This window comes from Capricornis sumatraensis, chromosome 9, assembly GCF_032405125.1.
Source record: "Capricornis sumatraensis isolate serow.1 chromosome 9, serow.2, whole genome shotgun sequence".
NCBI classification, from domain to species: domain Eukaryota; kingdom Metazoa; phylum Chordata; class Mammalia; order Artiodactyla; family Bovidae; genus Capricornis; species Capricornis sumatraensis.
The window spans coordinates 12,186,331-12,205,624 of record NC_091077.1 but is presented as its reverse complement, the minus strand read 5'-3'; the positions used below and the strand labels follow the sequence as shown (position 1 = coordinate 12,205,624).

Here is a 19,294-nt window from a genome sequence, read left to right as displayed (position 1 = left end):
TTTCAAGGGATGGGGAGGCCCTCTGGAGGACGCCTGGGGCCTTGGGGGAGGCCAGAGTCGCTACCACAGGTCCATTCCTTCCAGCCTAGGAGCCAGACAAGCCCAATCTGACCTGGGTCAGAGAAGTTGTTGAGGTCCCTCTGTCGTTACCAGGAACTAGGAAGGTCTACCTGGATCTGCTGGGGGATAATTCGGTTATTTCCGTAAGGCTTTTTTTAAACAAAGGCAAAGTTGTCCCTCACGGAGGCCGGGCAGCTCGAGGTCTGAGGCCCGAGTGCTGCGGACCTTGCTTCTGGTGACCAGGCCCATCCTAACCCTACCCTGGGCGCCGAAAGTGAGAACTGCCTAAACCAGTAAAGACCAGAGCTCCCAGGTGAACCGGCCACACCGTGAACCCAGGGGCCCGCCACCAGCCCTCACCCCTGCAATCGCTCCGCCCCGCGCACTACAAGGCCCTGCCGCGCACGCGCTATGCTGGAACCTCCCTTCTCCACTTACGCACGCTCCGCCTCTTTCCCGCGCAACCTGCGGCACCGCCCATCGCCGGCAACGCGCCTGCGCATTCGCGCACTGCCTGCCGGAAATTGTAGTTTCTGTGTTGTGGGGCCCGGCAAGTCCGGTGGCTGAGCTCCGGTGCCGCGGCGCCCGAGGGCCGAGGCGGAAGTGGGGCAGCCACCTGGGGGCCGAGGGCGTGGAGTCGGCGGTCTCGGGGCGCCGACAAGGGGCGTGGGACTCTGGAAGGGCGCGTGCGCTGCCATAGGCCCCGGGGGAGGAGGCAGGGCAAGGCCAGGCCAGGGGTCCAGTGGTCCGAGTAGCCAACCTGGAAGATGCACAAGAGGAAGGGACCCCCGGGACCCCCGGGCCGAGGCGCCGCCACCGCCCGCCAGGTGAGTCTGTATCCCATGGCCCCACCGAGGTATCCCATCCCACCCTTGTCACACATTCAAGGGAGGGCCCCACCCCCCAGGGGAACCGGCTCTCCACTCCCAGGTGAGCCCACGTCCCCGCCCCCTAGGTTAGGTTTGGCCCCCATAGTAAGGCCTGTTGGCCCGGGCTCCCCAGCTCCTGGCGCCCCGCCCAGGGCTCAGGGCCACCTGTTGCAGTAGCAGCTCCAGTCGGGGAGGAGAAGGCCTCGAACCTGGGATAAGAAAGACAGTTACGGCTTTCCTAGACTGAGCGCTGTGGAACCCTGGCATCAGCTTGGCCAGGTCATACTTTTTTATCCCCATTGTACAGATGAGGACACTGAGGCCCAGAGAGGTGAAGATAACTGTCCAAGGTCATAGGGATCAACTGCTTGGCCAGACCTAAGGGCAAATCCAGTCTGTTTGCCGTGAGCCCACAGAATTGTGGTTGGGCCCCGTCTCCCTCCCTTATGACCTTTTTCCTAGGCACTGGGAGAGTTTGATTTTTCTCAGCTTTGATGGAAGGAGCTCAGGCCAAAACTTAGTGCCCAGGTATTAGTCTGGCTGACCTGAAGTTCCCTCCGGGCTTCTCCATATTGGATACTTGGCTCAACACCTCTAAGCCTCAGTCTTCTCATCTGTACAATGGAGGCCTTAAGAGTGTATGTCACAGGATAGCTGTGAAAATTCACGACTATCTGTGATAGTTTACAGAGAGTGCTAGAACATAGCGCTCAATAAATGGTGTCATCATCGTTACTATTAGATGGAGCCGTTGTATGATTGCTGATACTTGGCCATTTTTGACCCAAAGAAAAGGGGGTAATTTGTGTACTTCAGCCTAATATTATCATATCATGGTTGGTTATTAACAAGGATAGGATAGGAAGACAGATGTTTCACACAGCCAAGACCTCACTTCCAACTTCAGCGCTGTCTGTGCTTCCTTTTACTCTTGACACCTCCAGCCTTCCTGCACAGCTCCCTCTGCTGAAGATGCTGGAATGGAAAAACCCAGTTGTGCAGAGTGACTTTGCTTTGGGGCAGGGTGTAGGGCCTTATTTCACCACTGAACTTGGCTGGCAACCCATCATGGGTGTGGGCTCAGAGCAGGCAGTTGGGTCTCTCTCTACCTGCCCTTTGCCCAATGTTGATCTGTGCCAGAGGAGTGACTTGGCCCATCTTGGACACCTGTTGTGTCCGGGGCCTGTTCCAGCTGACTGGCTTTCCCCAGGAGCCCTGAGTTCCTCCCCAGGGGACTCCAGGTCCATCACAGCTGCCTCTAGCTAGCTGGGGTGCATCCCATGGTATGACAGAAGCCCCATTGTTTCCACAGCTGGGCCTGCTAGTTGACCTCTCCCCAGACGGCCTGATGATTCCTGAAGATGGAGTTAACGATGAGGAACTGGAGGCTGAGTTCTTGGCCTTGGTGGGAGGCCAGCCCCAAGCCTTGGAGAAGCTTAAAGGCAAAGGTGAGACTCTCAGTACACCCCTGAACATTTTCTGAGCTCCTGTTTGGAGCTGGGCACTGAGGCGATGAGAATATGCAGACAGAGAAGGTCCCTGTCCGCCTGGCAACCTAATTCTGGGGAAGAGTTAAGCGATCGGCTCTGGCCCCAAAATGAGGATTCAAGTCCCACTTCTGCGACTAACTGGCTGTGTGACTTGCTGAGTTTCAGCAACTATATGGGGCTCAGTTTCCCTGTCTGTAAAATGGGAATAATCACCAATAATGGATGTGGCATGTCCTCCAACCCATGGTTCTGTGATCAGGGCTGGGATCGGGGGAGACCTGTGGGCTGGACTGGGATTCCAGGAGGAGGCACCAGCAATGGGGAGGGCCAGGTTAAGAGTGGGGGAGGGGGTAAGTCACAGTTTGTGCACAGGCCCTGGAAGAGGTGGCAGGGGGCAGGGGACTCTGCAGGGGTCAAGTGGGGCTGGAGCTTGGGCACATGGAACCTTTACACTTTATAGCTAATGCAGTTGATCCTTGTTAGCTACAGATTCCAAATTTGTAAATTCATCTATTGGTTTAAATTTATTTGTAACCTCCAAATTAGTTGCTTGTTGCACTTTTGCAGTCATTCACAGATATGCACGGAGCTGCCAAAAGTTTGAGTCACCCAGTGTGCCTGTTCCCTGCTGAGGCGACACTCTGCCTTCTTGTCTCAGTGCATAAATAGTGTCCTTTTCTTGGTCTGTCGAATGTCACGCTTTTCTCATGTTTGTGCTTTTTGTTGATTTTACGGATCCACACGGCCCCAAGCATAGTGCCAGAGTGCTGTCTCCTGTTCCTTAGCGTGAGAAGACTAGGATGTACCTTGTAGATAAGCTTCATTCAGGCATCAGTTATAGTGCTGTTGGCGTCAAGTTCCGTGTTAATGAATCAACAATATATATTAAAGAAGGTGTCTTTAAGTAGAAACACACATAAAACAAGGATATATATATTACCTGTTTGACAACAGTGTTGTGCCCAGAGGCTCATGGGAACCTAATGCTGTATTTCTTTCAGGGCCAGTTGGTTCATTATTCACTAATTCCAACTTTATAGAACATGGGTGCCGTGAATAACAAGAGTTACAGGAACAACAAAATGCTGACAGTGTGCTGTTCTAAGAGCTGCATTTACCTGTAGTCCCTGCAGTCTATGGTGAGGGAGAAACTGTTATTGTCCCCATCTAACAGATGGGAAGACTGAGGCCCAGGGAGGTGAAGCGACTTGCCCAAGGTCCCACAGCGAGAAAGTTGCAGATCTGGGGTTCCAACTCAGGCTTGTCAAGGAAGAGATGAGGCCAGGGAGATCGACAGGGAGTAGGATCATGCCTGTTGGCCCAAGGACAATGGGGTGCCGTGGAAGAGCCAGGAGAGGGAGAATACTGCCCACTGCCTGCTACCCGAATTTTCATGGCCATCGGTGAATGGGACAGGAGACGGGGGACTCTTGAAGGATCCTGGTTCAACTGGGGCCTCCCATTGCCCCCAGGTCCCCTGCCCATGGAAGCCATTGAGAAGATGGCCAGCTTATGCATGAGAGACCCGGATGAGGATGAAGAGGAGGGAACAGACGAGGAGGACGTGGAGGCTGATGATGACCTGCTGGTGAGCACCCGGGGCGGAGCGGGAGACCTCCCTCCCGTTGTTGTCCACCCAGCAGGCCCTCACGACTGGCGCCCGGCCGTGTGTCCCTGCAGGCGGAACTGAATGAGGTCCTTGGGGAGGAGCAGAAGGCTTCAGAGTCCCACCCTCCTGTGGCCCAGGTATACCCCTGACAACACTGGTCTGTGTAGCTCAGGGTTCAAGGGCTCCCTCCTCCCTCTCAACCGCGGAACCTCGCACAGGTGGTGGGGTGCCTCTGATCCCCAGTTCTCCACCCTGGGAGAAGGGTGATGATTTCTGCCCCTTCAGGGTTAGAGGGGGCAACACACCTGGTATACAGTAGGTACTCAACCCAGGAAGCTATCAGGGTGGATCTGAGAGAGGGGTCACCACCCAGACTGTGCACCTGGTCCCTCCCGCAGCCAAAGGCCACAACCCCCAGCCCAGGGCTGGAGGCCACCTTGCAGGAGAGGCTGGCCCTCTACCAGACTGCGATCGAAAGCGCTAGGCAAGCCGGAGACAGCGCCAAGATGCGGCGCTACGACCGGGGGCTTAAGGTGAGTGGGCAGACAAGAGGGTGACCAGGTCCTCACCACTGCCCCCTGCACCCAGCTCCAGGCTCCTCCCAAACCTACGTTCACACCTTCTCCCAGACACTTGAAAACCTGCTGGCCTCCGTCCGGAAGGGCAAAGCCATCGATGAAGGGGACATCCCGCCGCCTGTGGCTGTGGGGAAGGGTCCAGTGGCCACGCCCAGCCACACGCCTGCACCCACCCAGCCGGCCCCTCTGAACCCGCTGGCCCCAGATCCCCGGGTTGTCGTGGAGAGTCCTCCTTCTGCTGCTCCATCCTCGTCCCTGGCCTCAGCTAAGCCCCAGCCGCCCCCAGGTAGGCCACAGGCAGGGCTGGCTGATGTGGGCTGTTGAGGGGGTATCCATTTAGTGGCTGGCCCTTTGGTGCGGGGGTACAGGGCCTGCACTGATATTTAGATATTTTTTACCACCTTTCCCTCCCCAGATCCTACTTTCCAAGGGGCACACAGGCTCCCAGGAGAGGTTTTCTGTCTGTGGTAGCTGTAAAATATATTTTACAAAACATTTGCCATTTAACTATTTTCAACATGCAGTTGAGTGATATTTATCACTTTCACAATATTGTGCAACCACCACCTCTATCAGTTTCCAAAACTTTTTCATCCCCCTCTATTCAGCATTAACTCCCCGTTCGCCCTTGCCCAGTCCCTAGGAACCTCTGTTCTGCTTTCTGTCTCTGGATTTGCCTCTTACAGATATTTCATGTAAATAGAATCATCCACTATTTGTCCTCCTGTGTCTGGCTTCCTTCACTTAGCAAAATGCTGCAGCATGTGTCAGAACGCCATTCCTTTTTAGAACTGAACAGCATTATGGTTTTTTGGTTTTGTTCTGGTTTGGGTGTGCCATGTGGCTTGCAGAATCTTAGTTTCCTGACCAGAGACTGAACCCAGGTCCCGGCAGTGAAAGTGCAAAGTCCCAACCACTGGACCGCCAGGGAATTCCCAACAGAGTTTTTTCTTTTTTTTAAGATTTATTTTTATTTATTTATGGCTGCGTTGGGGCTTCATTGCTGCTTGCAGGCTTTCTCTAGTTGCGACGAGGGCTCCTCTTCATTGTGGTGCACAGACTTCTTTTCGTGGTGGCTTCTTTTGTTGCAGAGGATGGGCTCTGAGTGCACAGGCTCAGTAGTTGCACTTCGAGGACTCTCAAACACAGGCTCCGTGGTTGTGGCTCACAGGCGTAGTTGCTCCATGGCTTGTGGGGTCTTCCCATGACCAGGGTTCGACCCCATGTCTCCTGCATGGGCAGGCAGATTCTTAACCACCGGACGACCAGGGAAGGCCCCCACCCATAGAGTGTTAAGTGAGTAGTTCCCAAGCCCTCAGCTTGTCCATCGTTCCTAAAACTCACTTGCTGGAGAACACACCTCCCAAGAAGTTTTCTTTCCCTTAACCTCCCCTTCCCCCGCCTAAAGAAAATGGGGCAACCAAAGGAGATACTCCAAATGCTGGCCTGAGGTTCAGAAAGTGAACCCCTAGTCTCTGAGTGCTTCAGCCAAGCTGGTTTCTAAGCTTTTGTTTTTAGTAAAGCTCAAGGATAACTATTGGAAATCGTGACCTGAGATTCTCAGCTGAAATCACCAACAGTTTTTCATAATAGGGTTTTCTGTATATAGCTGCGCGCAAACCCTGAAAATCACGTGACATCTGTAAGACTCTGTCTCCTCCCATCTATTTGATGCTGTGAAGCAGGTTTCTTTGCACATTAAAAACAAAAAAGGAAAGTAGGAAAAGAATGAACAAGGAAGCAGGAGCTAAGTGCTAGTGGGTGGACCCGGCCCCCACCTTGTCAACAAGAGCTGCCTCGCCGATACAATTTTACTCTTAGTATATCAAAATTATTTATCAGAAAAGCTCGATATAGTTAAGCTTTGCTCAGTTTTGTGCAAAAAATAATTCCAACAGTAATTCTGCCCCAAAATAAATTTTAACACTGAGAGGGACTTTCAGTGGCAGGAGATAAAGCCAATGAAATGTCAGGATGTTACAGGACTTCCCTGGCGGTCCAGCGGTTAAGACTTTGCCTTCCAATGCAGGGGGTGCAGGTTCAATCTCAGCTCGGGGATCTAAGATCCCACATACCTCGGGACCAAAAGACTAAAACATGAAACAGAAGCAGTATTGTAACAAATTCAATAAAGACTTTAAAAATGGTCCGCATTAAGAAATGTCAAGATATTGGGCAGGGGAGATAAATTAGGAGTTTGGGATTAACAGATACACCTTACTATATATTAAATAGTTCCAAAAAAACCAAGGATCTACTGTATAGCCCAGGGAACTTATGCTATATGGTAGATTTATACATTATATATATATATATATGAAAAGAATCTGAGAAAGAACATTTATTTATATATATACATAAATGAATCAGGTTTCTATACACCTGAAATTAACACAACATTGTAAGTTAATTATTCCTCAATTAAAAAAAAATGTCAAGTTGTTTTGTTTCAAGTTGGACACCTTCTCAGGCAAGTCCACCAAAACAAAGCAGTGAGTCCAGTTATCAGTCTGAAAAAGTACAACAGGTACTTTGTACTGTTTCCCAGGTATTTCTAGGATGTATATCTGGGTGGTGAATGGTGTATTTACTGTATTTTATTTTTAATACCAACAATTGTACTTATTGATGTCAATTTAAGAATACTTCTCCTAAGAACATATTAGGCATATTATTTGAAGCTGTACTTAATATAGTGTTTTAAAAGCCATTTAATCCTGTTTCCCAACTTTGCTGATACAGTGCAGAAAGGTACATTTATATGTACAATAAGGTGTTAAAAAAAGACTCTCGAGTACCCAAATACATCATGTTAGGATACAGTTCTGCCAGAAACGTGTATGTAAATAAGGGAAGATCTGAAGTTCCCAATTGCTCACTGTGAACCCTGGCGTATATTTAAAAAGTAGGACTTCATGGTCCTGTGGTTGGAAATCTGTTGGCCGATGCAGAGGACACGTGTTCAATCCCTGGTCGATCCCAGAAGCTTCCACGTGTCCGGTTTCAGATAAAGCATACCTGGATTTCTTCAGCTTCTCTTTATTACAATTCACAGATTAGTGTGATTTTTTTTTTTTTAATCAGTTTGTGGTAACTGTACTCTGAGCAAGTCTGTTGGCACCATTTTTCCAACAGCGTTTGCTCACTTTGAGTCTGTCTGTCACATTTTGGCAACTCTTAAAGGATTTCAGGGGTTTTCGGTATTGTTATACTTGTTATGGGGATCTGCGATCAGTGGTTTTCGGTGTTACGGCTACAGTTTGCTGAAGGCTCAGGTGGGAGTTAGCATTTTTTAACAATCCGTTTATCTTAATCTAATGAGTGTTTCTCTTTGGCTGGCTTCTTTGTTGCACGTGGGCTTTCTCTAGTTGCGGTGAGCAGGTTTCCCCTTGCAGTGGCGACTCGTGTGGCAGAGCACGAGCTGTAGGGTGTTCAGGCTGAGCAGTTGCAGTACATGGGCTTAGTTACCCTGTGGAACAATGAAATTCTCTTATGTTAAAGTATGTACATTGTTTTTTTTAGTCATAATGCTATTGCATGCTTCACAGCCTACAGTATAGTAGAGTAACTTTTACATGTACCGGGACGCCAAAAACCCTGAGGGACTCACTTCATTACAATATTTGCTTTATTGAGGCGATCTGGAACCAGACCTATACTCAGAGGTATGCCTGAGAATGGGTAAGCAAGTGCGCTCCATCCATATAACGGGATATTACTCACCCTGAAAAGGGAAGGAGATTCGGACACACGCTACAGCACAGATGAACCTTGAAGCCATTATGCTGCGTGAAATAAGCCAGCAACAAAGGGACAGATAACTGTATGATTTCGCTTATAGGGGGTCCCTAGCGGAGTCAGATTCCCAGAGACAAAAAGTAGACCAGTGGGTGCTGGGGGCTGGGGGCGGGGGATGGGGAGTTAGTGTTTAATGAGGACAGAGTTGCAGCTGGGAAAGATGGAAAGAGTGCTGGAGCTGGACGGTGGCGATGGCTGCGCAACAATGAGAATGTCCTTGATGCCACTGAACGGTATACTTATAAAGGGTTAAGATGGTAAATTTTATCTTGTATTTTACCACAATCTGAAAAAATAAAAAGGGAAATATCGGTGAGTTTCAGATCACTATGGTAGTTAGGATATATTTGATTTAAAAGAGTAGTGTGATGATTTTCTTTGTCAAATGTCAGTATTTGAAGACACTAGGAACAACAGCCGTTGCCACTTTCTCAACTCAAAATGAAAAGTTTTAGATGTCGACTTAAAAATGTGTAAGAGTACAGAAAGTTTTCCAGGATTCTCTTAGGGGCAAAATCGCATTGGCTCTAGAGACTGACAGTCACAGGGTTGAGTCCTCACTATGCCTTCTTCAGGCTGTGTGATTTGGGGAAACAGCATCCCCTCTCTGAGCCTCAGTTCTCAAATCTCTAAGGTGGTCCTTTGTTGTGAGAATTAAGTAGAAATAGTTTGTGCACTGTCCCCTCTCCCAGGTCCTTGCAGCCCTGGCCCCCTGGCTCAGTTGCAGAGCCGCCAGCGCGAGTACAAGCTGGCTGCCCTCCACGCCAAGCAGCAGGGAGACACCGCCACTGCCGCCAAACACTTCCGTGTGGCCAAGGTGCGTCCAGAGGGGTCAGGGTTGGAGGTAGAGGACAGGATGCTTCTAACATTGTGTGATAGCAAAGAACAGGGGCTCTGGAGTCAAGACAGACCCAGATTTGAATCCTGGTCACTCCGTGACTATAGTTTGCTGCACCTCCTGAAGCTTCAGTTTACCCTCTCTGTGAAATGGGTGTAAATGTCTGGAGGAGGCTTGAGCAAAATACCACAAAAGGACTTCCCTGGTGGTCCAGAGACTGACCACCAGGTCAGTCTGCACTTCCACTGCAAGGGGAGCAGGTTTAATCCCTGGTCACAGAACAGCCAAAAATAAAAATTTTACAAAGATGCTTGCTGCAAAGGAAGTGACAGAGTGGGGAGTCATCTGCCATGTGGCAGGTCGTGGAGGCTCCCCATGGGGTCCTAGCCCCCAGCTGCAGCCTCCTCCCCTGATCTTCCTTCTCCCAGAGCTTTGATGCTGTCTTGGAGGCCCTGAGCCGGGGGGAGCCTGTGGATCTGTCACGCCTGCCCCCTCCACCTGGTGAGGACCCCACCCTGCCCATCCTCCAGGACTGCTGGAGGTCTCCAGGACGTTCTTGCTGATGCTGCCGCCCCTTTGGTCAGGGGGACCCCAGGGACCCCAGCCTCAGGCCAGACTAGCCTGGTCGGGGGAAGGGCGGCCACAAGTAAGCCCCCCACTGGACTGGACCTCTCTACCCCTAGACCAGCTGCCCCAGGGCCCACCATCACCACCTGTGCAGCCTCCAACTCCTGCTCTGGTGCCCTCCACGCCAGGTAGGCTCCTGGGACCCTGTCGGGTGGGCCGGCCGGAGCAAGACAGTCTCCTCCCACCGAGACCCTTAACTCTACCGTCTGGTCTGACCCAGAGGCTCCTCCACCCCCGAAGACTCTCCTGGAGGCACTAGAGCAGCGGATGGAGCGGTACCACGTGGCTGCAGCTCAAGCCAAGACCAAGGGGGACCAGCGGAAGGCTCGCATGCATGAGCGCATCGTCAAGGTGCGTGGAGACCCAAGGAGGCGGGTCGGCCACCCCTGGAGACCTTGCCCAGGAAGCCTGACACCTGTGTTCCCTGCAGCAATACCAAGACGCCATTCGAGCCCACAAGGCTGGCCGAGCGGTGGACGTGGCGGAGCTGCCTGTGCCTCCAGGTAGGCCCTGCCCCGCAGCCCCACCCCACCACCCTCTGAGCCTTTGCAGGTACTGTTCCCTCCCGCTCTCCAGGCCCAGGGAGCTGATGGCTGCACCTTCAGAAATTCTGCAAGCTTGTTGGATAATGTGTACCTTAAAATCATTTACCATGGGAATGTTTACACCACAGAAATTGGCAAACACTACAAATTAGGAGGTTTTTATCTGAAGAGTCTGTTCACCAGCCCACCACTATCTGGTCATTTATTTATTTTAAAACATTATATATTTTTTTGACTGTGCTGGGTCTTTATTGCCACACAGGCTTTTCTCTAGTTGCAGCGAGCAGGGGCTACCCTCTAGTTGTGGTACACGGGCCTCACTGCAGTCACTTCTCCTGTTGCAGAGCACAGACCCTAAGGCATGTGGGCTTCAGCAGTTGGCGGCTTGAGCTCTAGAACCCAGGCTCAGACACTGTGGCATTGGGGCTTTCTTCGCAGCACGTGGCATCTTCCCGGATCAGGGATCAAACCCGTGTCTTTTGCTTTGGCAGACAGATTCTTTACCACTGAGTCACTAGGGAAGCCCCTGGTCATTTCTTCTTTGACTCACTCCTTCCTAGTCATCGGCTCTCAGTTTTACAGAGATCTCCCTAGCCTCCCATCGCCCCTGCCGGTGGGTTGGAGACGTCTTCTGGGATCTCAGAGCTGCCTGTGTGTCCACCATGAGGGCAATTACAGCTCTGCACATTGGTCCCCCGGGAGTCCCTCCAGGCCCAGGGCCGCCTCTTATGCCCAGCATGCCACCTCACGTGGTGCTTGCTTGTTGGAGTCTGGTCGAGACCCGGCCAGGGTCAGGCAAGAGGAGCCAAGAGCAAAGAGGGAGGTTAGAATGGTCTGACATCTCCACCAAACCAGCAGCAGCTCCTTCCTTGCATTCAAAATAGATTCAGGGACTTCCTTGGCAGTCCGTTGGTTAAGGCTCCGCGCATCCCCTGCAGGGGGCGTGGGTTCGATCCCTGGTTAGGGAAGTAAGATCCCACGTGCCTCGTGGTGCAGCCCACCCAGCCCTTCCACAAAGAAAAGAAAGAACCAAGAAAACGCAAACGTATTGTGTTGGCCAAAAAGTTCGTTCAGGGTTTAAAAACCAGAACAGACTTTTTGGCCAACCCACATAGATTCAAAGGCCTGAAGCTCCTTAGCAGGGGAAGAACCTGTGTCTCCACCATTATAGTGTGGGCCTCACCCTCCTGACTGGGTCCCAACTGGCCACCTAGGCTTTCCCCCGATCCAGGGCCTGGAGGCCACCGAGCCCACCCAGCAGAGCCTGGTGGGGGTCCTGGAGACCGCCATGAAGCTGGCCAACCAGGATGAAGGCCCTGAGGACGAAGAGGACGAGGAGCCTAAGAAGGTGTGAGGGGCCAGGGCCTTGGGGTGAGGCAGGGGAGTGGCATGGCAGCAAAGCAAAGCCCCAGGAGTCCTGGCCTTGAGCCAGCAAGAGCCAGCTACACATCTGGGCCTGCTGCTTCCTGGCTGTGAGGCCACGGGCAAGTCCTCTTGCCCTCTGAACTTCGGGCTCCTCTGTACAGTGAGCACAGTACTAGTCCCTACCTCCTGGGGCTGTTGCCAAGGTTTAGTGTGAACAAGATTGTATGTTGTGTTCAGTGCTGAAGAAACAGAAACTGAGATGGTCAGTGTTGTCGCTGTCAGGCCTCAACCCTGTGGGCAGCAGACTCATCACAGGCTCTGTGAAAGCTCTGACTTGCTTTCCAACCCTCTGCAGCTCAGCAGCCCTGCAGCCCCCACAGCCCAGCCCAAAGCCCCACCTTCAAAGGCACCCCCGTCAGGATCCGCCCCCATAGCCAAAGCAGCCCCCAAAGGCACATCCACCAGAGGTAGGTACGCCCCTCCCCACCTGGGCAGCCAATTGCCTGGCTGTGGGTGGGGCAGCACCCGCAAACACCCCTGTACCCACAGCCCAGCAGCAGCTGGCTTTCCTGGAGGGCCGCAAGAAGCAGCTCCTGCAGGCTGCGCTGCGAGCCAAGCAGAAGAACGACGTGGAGGGCGCCAAGATGCACCTGCGCCAGGCCAAGGGGCTGGAGCCCATGCTGGAGGCCTCACGCAATGGGCTGCCTGTGGACATCACCAAGGTGAACCCTCTAGGCCTTCTGGACCTTCCCAGGCACTCACCCTTCGGACTTCTGCCACTTAGCAGTCACATGACTTGGAATGTATTCATCAGGGTCCAGGTTAAACTGCTGTAACAAACCCCCCTTCCCAAGACAGTGGCTGAAATAAGACAGATATTTATGTTTCCTGTATGTAACACTGCGGGCATTCTGGTCTCTAAAAGAGACCTCTAAAAAAGCCCTTCAGGGCCCAGATTCTTTCCATCTTGCTACTTTGTGACACCCTAGGAGGTCATTCTTGTCCTTGTGGTCAAAGTGGATTGACCTTTGACCAGAGAAGGAGAATGCCTTATCTGCATCTGGGCTATGGGCAGTGATGTGGAGTTGCCATCACTTCTACTTGCCTCTCTTTGGCCAGAATTGAGTCATGTGGCCACACTTAGCTGCAGGGGAGGCTGGGAATGTAGTCTCTTGCTGGGCTGCTGTGTGTCCAGCCAGAGCTCCATTACTAGGGAAGAGGGGTTGGAGATCAGGGTAACAAATTGTGCCATGTGGGACAGACCACCCACTTCTCTTTGAGGATTACTTTTCTCCTTGGGAAAGAAGAACAGGGCCTGCGGATGAAGCTGTAGTCAGGGAAGGCCTCTTGAAGGAGGTGTGATGTTTCCGCAGAGCCCTGGGTGGGTCTGCTCATGGTTGTCCAGCAGGCCCCTCCCTCACAAGCCTCGTCCTCCCCAGGTGCCACCTGCCCCTGTCAACAAGGATGACTTTGCCCTGGTCCAGCGCCCTGGCCCAGGTCTGTCTCAGGAGTCTGCCCGACGCTACGGCGAACTCACCAAGCTCATAAGGCAGCAGCACGAGGTGAAGGGGGCTTCCCTGCCCAGGACACCAGGCACACGGCGCCCCTCCCACCCTCCCCTCACTGTCTTCTGCTCCCCCAGATGTGCCTGAACCACTCTAACCAGTTCACTCAGCTCGGCAACATCGCTGAAACCAGCAAGTAAGAAGCCCAGCCCCAGGCCCCACCAACTTCTGCACCCCGCAGCCTGCCCCTGGGACCAGGGACCTGAGCAGGGCCTTCTCGCTGGCAGATTTGAGAAGCTGGCGGAGGACTGTAAGCGGAGCATGGAGATTCTGAAGCAGGCCTTTGCCCGGGGTCTCCCCACGCCCACTGCTCGCTTTGAACAGAGAACCTTCAGCGTCATCAAGTAAGGCCCCCTATACCCTGCCACTGGCCCTTTTGGAGAGGGGTTCACACTCCCCAGAAGCCAGCGGAGGTCTTGCTTCTGGAGGAGAGTTCGGGTGGTCTGGTGGAAGCAGAGCAGGTGCAAGTGCCCTGAGGCAGACGTGCCGTGTAAGTAAAGGATGGCAGTGGCGTGTTGACAGTGACACGTTTGGAAATGGGGACAGTCTAGTGAATGCAGAGGCCTGGGCAAGCTCATGGAGTGGTGAGGTGGGTCCTGCTCCTGTTACAGCATCTCACACTCCAGGGAGTTGGGATCATTTTTCCCACTTGTACACGAGGTTAGGGGTGGCCACTGGGGTAACCTAACATCACCACTTAGGAGCCTGCACCCCTCACCCTGGCTCCCCCACATCTGCAGAGCCTGGCTCCCTGTCACCCCCTCATCTCCTCTCACTGACCCCACTTCTGTCACCTCCAGCCACACAGACTTCTTTTTGGTCAGACACACCAGCCGTGTTCCCACTCAGGACCTTTGCACCGGCTGCCTCCTCTGCTTAGAGCCTCTTATGCAGATTACCATGTAGCAGCCTCTTCTTTTTCTTAAAAGTTTTTTTTGGCTGCACTGCATGGCCTGTAGGATCCTAATTCCGTGACCAGGGGTCAAACCCATGCCCCCTGCAGTGGAAACTCAAAGTCTTAACCACTGGTCTGTTAGGGAAGTCCCTGTAGCAGCCTCTTCTTGACATTCAGAGTCACCTATGATGTTACTTCTCCTGAGAAGCCCTCTTTGATGGCCCTGTCTAGAGCAGCACCTCCCAAGCACACGCCAGTGTTTCAATCCTCTGCAGAGTTGTTTTTGTTTTGTTTGTTTATATATTCGGGGTCATCAGTCACTCAGCTAGCCAGGGCTCCCTGAACACAGGCGCAGTCTGCCTCATTTACCTCTGTACTTTCAGCAGTGAGGACACTGGCTGGCATATAGTAGATGCCCAGAAAACCTTGTCAGAGAAAGAGAAGGTCCCGCAGCAGCTAGGGCACTTGAATTCTAGAAGATTCCAGAAAATTCTAGAAGGTTCCAGAAATCTTATGCAAGGAAAGCAGTCCCACAGAGGTGAGGCCACTGACTGGTGCAGAGCTGGTTCCAAATAAATATGTGCAAATTTATGAAAGGACTAAACAAGTAGCCAGTGGCAGACCTCGAATGAGAATTGTAGTCTGTCTGGTTCTAAAACTCAAGCCTAGGGCCTGAGACACCCTCAAGAGACTGAGGGGAGGGCCAAGAAGGCAGGCAGGATGGTGGCACTGAGGGCCTGTCTCCCACCCTCCCTCCCGGAAGGATCTTCCCTGACCTCAGCAGCAACGACATGCTCCTATTCATCGTGAAGGGCATCAGCTTGCCCACACCACCAGGTGAGGGGGCACCAGGCAGGGGGCAGGGCTATGGGGTCCACCCATCTGCCCAACTCTGACCCTTGTCTTCCCGCAGGGCTGTCTCCTGGTGACCTGGATGTCTTTGTTCGATTCGACTTCCCCTATCCCAACGTGGTACATGGGGAGCTGAGGGGGGATGGGTTCCAGCCCCTTCAGGCCTGGAGGGTGTGGGTCTGGCCGGGGGTTCAAGGGCAGGCCCCAGCCCCTGAGCTTTTTCACCTCCTGTCTGGTCACAGGAAGAAGCTCAGAAAGACAAGACCAGCGTGATCAAAAACACAGACTCCCCTGGTGAGCCCTGGCAGGAAGCAGTCCCCCACCTCCCATCTCCACAGAAAGCCCATGAGACCATAAGCTGACCCTGCCCCTCCTCTCTCCCTCCTTCCCCTGGCAGAGTTCAAGGAGCAGTTCAAGCTTTGCATCAACCGCAGCCACCGTGGCTTCCGAAGGGCCATCCAGACCAAAGGCATCAAGTTCGAAGTGGTCCACAAGGGGTGAGCTGGGGCCACAGGTGCTTTCTGGGCCTCCAGAGGAGGGGGAGCTGCCCAGGGCCAATCATTCTGTCCCCTCTCACACACACAGGGGGCTCTTTAAGACTGACCGGGTCCTGGGCACAGCTCAGCTGAAACTGGACGCCCTGGAGACGGCATGTGAGGTCCGAGAGGTCCTTGAGGTGAGAGGTGGACATTGGTCTGAACACTTGGGTATAGCCTTGCCACTCATGAACATCAACCAGATGCTCCCTGCCCTGAGCCTCCCGAAGGTCCTCTCTGCTGACACAGCCCCTCAGCGGAAATCCCAGGCTTCCCCACTACCCAGCCCTAAGTATCCTCTGCACCCTGCTCCATTAAGAGCAGCTGGTGTCTCAGCCATACCCAGGGGGTCATATTTTGGAAATTTCTCTGGTTGTCCTGGAGCCCAGCCCTGAGCCTCCAGCCACAGCCTGCTGCTTCTTTTATTTATTTATTTTTGGGGGAATTTTATTTATTTATTTATTTTGGCTGTGCTGGGTCTTCGTTGCTGCGCAGGCTTTCCTCTAGCTGTGGCAAACGGGGGCCGCTCTCTAGTTGTGGTACGCAGGTTTCCCGTCGCGGTAGCTTCTTTTGTTGTGAGTGCAGCTCTAGGGCATGCAGGCTTCGGTGGTTTCGGCACGGGGGCTCAGCAGTTGCAGCTCCCGGGCTCTAGAGCACAGGCTCTATAGTTGGGGCACACGGGCTCAGTTGCTCAGCAGCATGTGGGATCTTCCCGCACCAGGGATCGAACCCACATCTCCTGCACTGGCAGGCGGATTCTTTACCACTGAGCCACCAGGGAAGCCCCACTGCCTGCTTCTTAACAGCCCCCCCTCACTGCCCCCAGGTCCTGGATGGCCGCAGGCCCACAGGGGGCCGGCTGGAAGTGATGGTTCGGATTCGCGAGCCACTGACAGCCCAGCAATTGGAGACCACGACTGAGAGGTGGCTGGTCATCGACCCCGTGCCAGCGTCCGTGCCCACAGTGAGACCCCTGCCCATCAGCAGCGCTGGGGGGAAGGGAGGGCTTGGTTCAAGGTGGCCAAGACTCACAAGACTAGTTCTGTCCTCTGAAGCAGGTTGCTGGCCCCAAAGGGAAGGCTCCTCCCATGCCTGCTCCTACGAGGGAGCCAGGGAACAGGTAGGTGACTGGGCCCAGCTGTGCTGGAGAGAATGCCCCTCTTCTTATCTCAGCCTCTCCTGGACAACTTACCATCAGGCACAGATTAAAGCATGTCTCTCCCCAGCTTCAAAACCTTTCCTGGCTCCTCTTCTCCTGGAGCATCTAGTTTAAACTCCTCAGCTTGATCGTTAAGACCTTTTGTGATCAGACCACTGTCAGTAATCCAGCCTTCTTCCTGTTGGTTCATGGCTACGCTTAGTTTTCATGAGCCCCTTGGCTACTCTGTGTTACAGTACCCTGAGCACCCCTATCGCCACACTTGCTCCTTGCTCCTCTGCCCAGCTCTGACTCCTTTGATTCCCAGCTTGGCTGTCACCTCCTCCAGGAAGCCCTCCCTGACACCTGGCATCACAGTTGCCTGGGTGTACACCCCTTGTCCCTGTCAGGTTGTGGATTCAGCAACACAGGGGTGGGCCCGGCTTGTCTCCCACTGTCCCCCGGGGCCCAGTATGTTTGTTGAATTAATGGGGTTGGGGATGGGAGTTCCCTGCAGCCCCTCCCCCTCCCCATCCCCATAGATCAGCACGGCCCCTGCATAGTCTCAGTGTGCTGGCCTTCGACCAAGAGCGTCTGGAGCGGAAGGTGGGTGCCACCCTACGAGGCTCATGGGGCAGGGCTGGGGGTCCGCAGGTCCCTCACAGCTCCCTCTGCATCCTCTCCCCCGACCCCAGATCCTGGCCCTCAGGCAGGCGCGGCGGCCGGTGCCCCCTGAGGTGGCGCAGCAGTACCAGGACATCATGCAGCGCAGCCAGTGGCAGCGGGCGCAGCTGGAGCAGGGAGGCCCGGGCATGCGGCGGGGTAGGAGCTCAGGGATGGGTGGGGGGATGGGTGGGGGGAAGGGTGGGTGGCGCGGGCCCCATCCTGATGGCCCCCCCACCTCCATCCCTCAGAGTACATGGCCCAGCTGGAGCGCCAGCTACAGTTCTACACGGAGGCCGCCCGGCGTCTGGGCAATGATGGCAGCAGGGTGAGCTGGGCAGGCGTGGGGGCATGGCCAGGGCCACCAGGGGCTGCCCGCTGACTCCTTCTTCACCCCCTAGGAGGCCGCCAAGGAGGCACTGTATAGACGGAACCTGGTCGAGAGTGAGGTGAGCAGCTTGGGCATTGAGAGCCAGGCGGGCAAGTGTGGTCGTGTCCCCCATCCTGACCCAGGCCACTTCTCCCCGCAGCTGCAGCGGCTCCGCCGGTGAGGGGCAAAGGGACAGGCGGCCCCCAGAGAGCTGGGAGCGGGCCTGCGGCCCCTATACTGCCACAACCTCGGACCAGACAAGCAGACAATCAGTGGACAGTCAACTCTGGACGGACACATCCCCCACTGGGCCCACCTGGCCCGGATGGAGCCTCCCCCAGCAGGGGCCGTCGGCAGAGTCTGCCAGCCTGTGTGTGCCCCTCACCCAGGCCCAGCTGGGTGGGCCCCAGAAAGTCCGTTTGCACAGCCCAGGGGTGCACAGCCCCTTGCCGGCCTCCAAAGCAGGAGGATGGCTGGGACCAAGCCCCCAGGGCCCTTGCAAGCACTTTACTTCCTGTCCCTCCCCAGCCTTAACCCTGATGCCCACCCACACCCCAAAGAAGCCACTGAGGCGAGCCAGGGTCAGCCAGGCTCCCCAGAGGGTTGCCCTGGCCCAGCTGGGCCCCCAGGGCAGACACATGGAATAAACAGCCAGGGCCACACCTGGCTCACTCTGTCCTGCCCTTGTTTCTTGTTCCTGGCCCCAGTGCCTGGGCTGGGCTGCCCCACCCCCGGGGGCTGATGAAGAGGTGCCTGCGAGAGGAGCAGGGAGCGTGCCCATGAAGGACATGGTCTATGCACACACTCTTTGCAGAGATGTGTGTGAAGGCCCATGCGTGTGTCCTTGGGATCTGTAGTGCACCTGAGGGCATCTGCGTGTGTCTCTCCAGCTGGTGGCCTTGGGTGTATCTGGGTTTACACACAAGGTCAGGTCATATGTGGTGGTGCTTGGTGACCCACGTGCATCTCAGGGCCTTGCAAGGCAGCCCTGCCGCTCGTGGGCCCCAGGACCTGGACTAGACTGCCGGATGCACTTAGCATCCCAGAGCTTCAGCTTCCGCTGCTGGATATGGCACGATGAGAGTCCCTGCCACAAGCGGAAGGGCACCTGGTCTGCGGTGAGCACTTGCAAGGGCTAGAGGTGTTTTTCTGTTTGTTTTTTGGTCACGCTCCAAGGCATGCAGGATCTTAGTTCCCCGACCAAGGATTGAACCCACACCTCCTGCAGTGGAAGCGGGGACTCTTGACCACTGGACCACCAGGGAAGGCCAGAGCTAGGCTTTATTGTTGCTTCCATCTGCACAGGCAGTGGGGGAGCGTCCAGCAGGGCCCGAGTTGCCTGTACGCCCAGTGTGCACGTGGTCTGCTCCAGTCTCCTGGGCTCCCTGGGTGTCTGGGTGGTGGCCCCTCCCAGTGTCCCTGCCAGCACAGGACGGGTGGGCCCAGCCCTCCAGGCCCAGGAGAGCCAGGTCGAGGCCCCAGGTGGGCGCTGTCTC

At 54.5% G+C, this 19,294-nt stretch overlaps 1 protein-coding gene across 2 annotated transcripts; it reads left to right on the top strand.

Annotated features, from left to right (window-relative positions):
* The first annotated feature begins 624 nt into the window (after positions 1–624).
* Positions 625–18,424, top strand: CC2D1A (coiled-coil and C2 domain containing 1A). Of its 2 annotated transcripts, none has more exons than XM_068979586.1 (29): positions 625–887; positions 2,242–2,377; positions 3,892–4,007; positions 4,100–4,165; positions 4,427–4,561; positions 4,658–4,892; positions 9,097–9,221; positions 9,671–9,743; positions 9,926–9,997; positions 10,090–10,220; positions 10,300–10,372; positions 11,629–11,762; positions 12,135–12,246; positions 12,329–12,501; positions 13,219–13,341; positions 13,422–13,480; positions 13,572–13,688; positions 15,003–15,076; positions 15,153–15,211; positions 15,334–15,385; positions 15,489–15,588; positions 15,677–15,767; positions 16,454–16,591; positions 16,686–16,747; positions 17,308–17,371; positions 17,461–17,587; positions 17,680–17,756; positions 17,830–17,877; positions 17,959–18,424. In XM_068979586.1, the coding sequence occupies exons 1-29, from the start codon at positions 828–830 to the stop codon at positions 17,977–17,979; spliced, it is 2,853 nt and encodes a 950-aa protein (XP_068835687.1). In that variant the 5' UTR covers positions 625–827; the 3' UTR covers positions 17,980–18,424. The 2 variants fall into 2 exon arrangements, with proteins under 2 accessions (XP_068835687.1, XP_068835686.1); XM_068979585.1 differs by having other exon boundaries at positions 16,683–16,747.
* The last annotated feature ends 870 nt before the right edge of the window (positions 18,425–19,294 follow it).

What these genes read in the sequence shown, in the direction of transcription:
- CC2D1A (XM_068979585.1), top strand. Translation starts at nt 828, where the DNA reads ATGCACAAGAGGAAGGGACCCCCGGGACCCCCGGGCCGAGGCGCCGCC. An exon ending in CAAAGGCACATCCACCAGAG is followed by an intron (nt 12,247 to 12,328) that starts GTAGGTACGCCC and finishes CTGTACCCACAG; the next exon opens with CCCAGCAGCAGCTGGCTTTC. An exon ending in AGGCCCGGGCATGCGGCGGG is followed by an intron (nt 17,588 to 17,679) that starts GTAGGAGCTCAG and finishes TCCATCCCTCAG; the next exon opens with AGTACATGGCCCAGCTGGAG.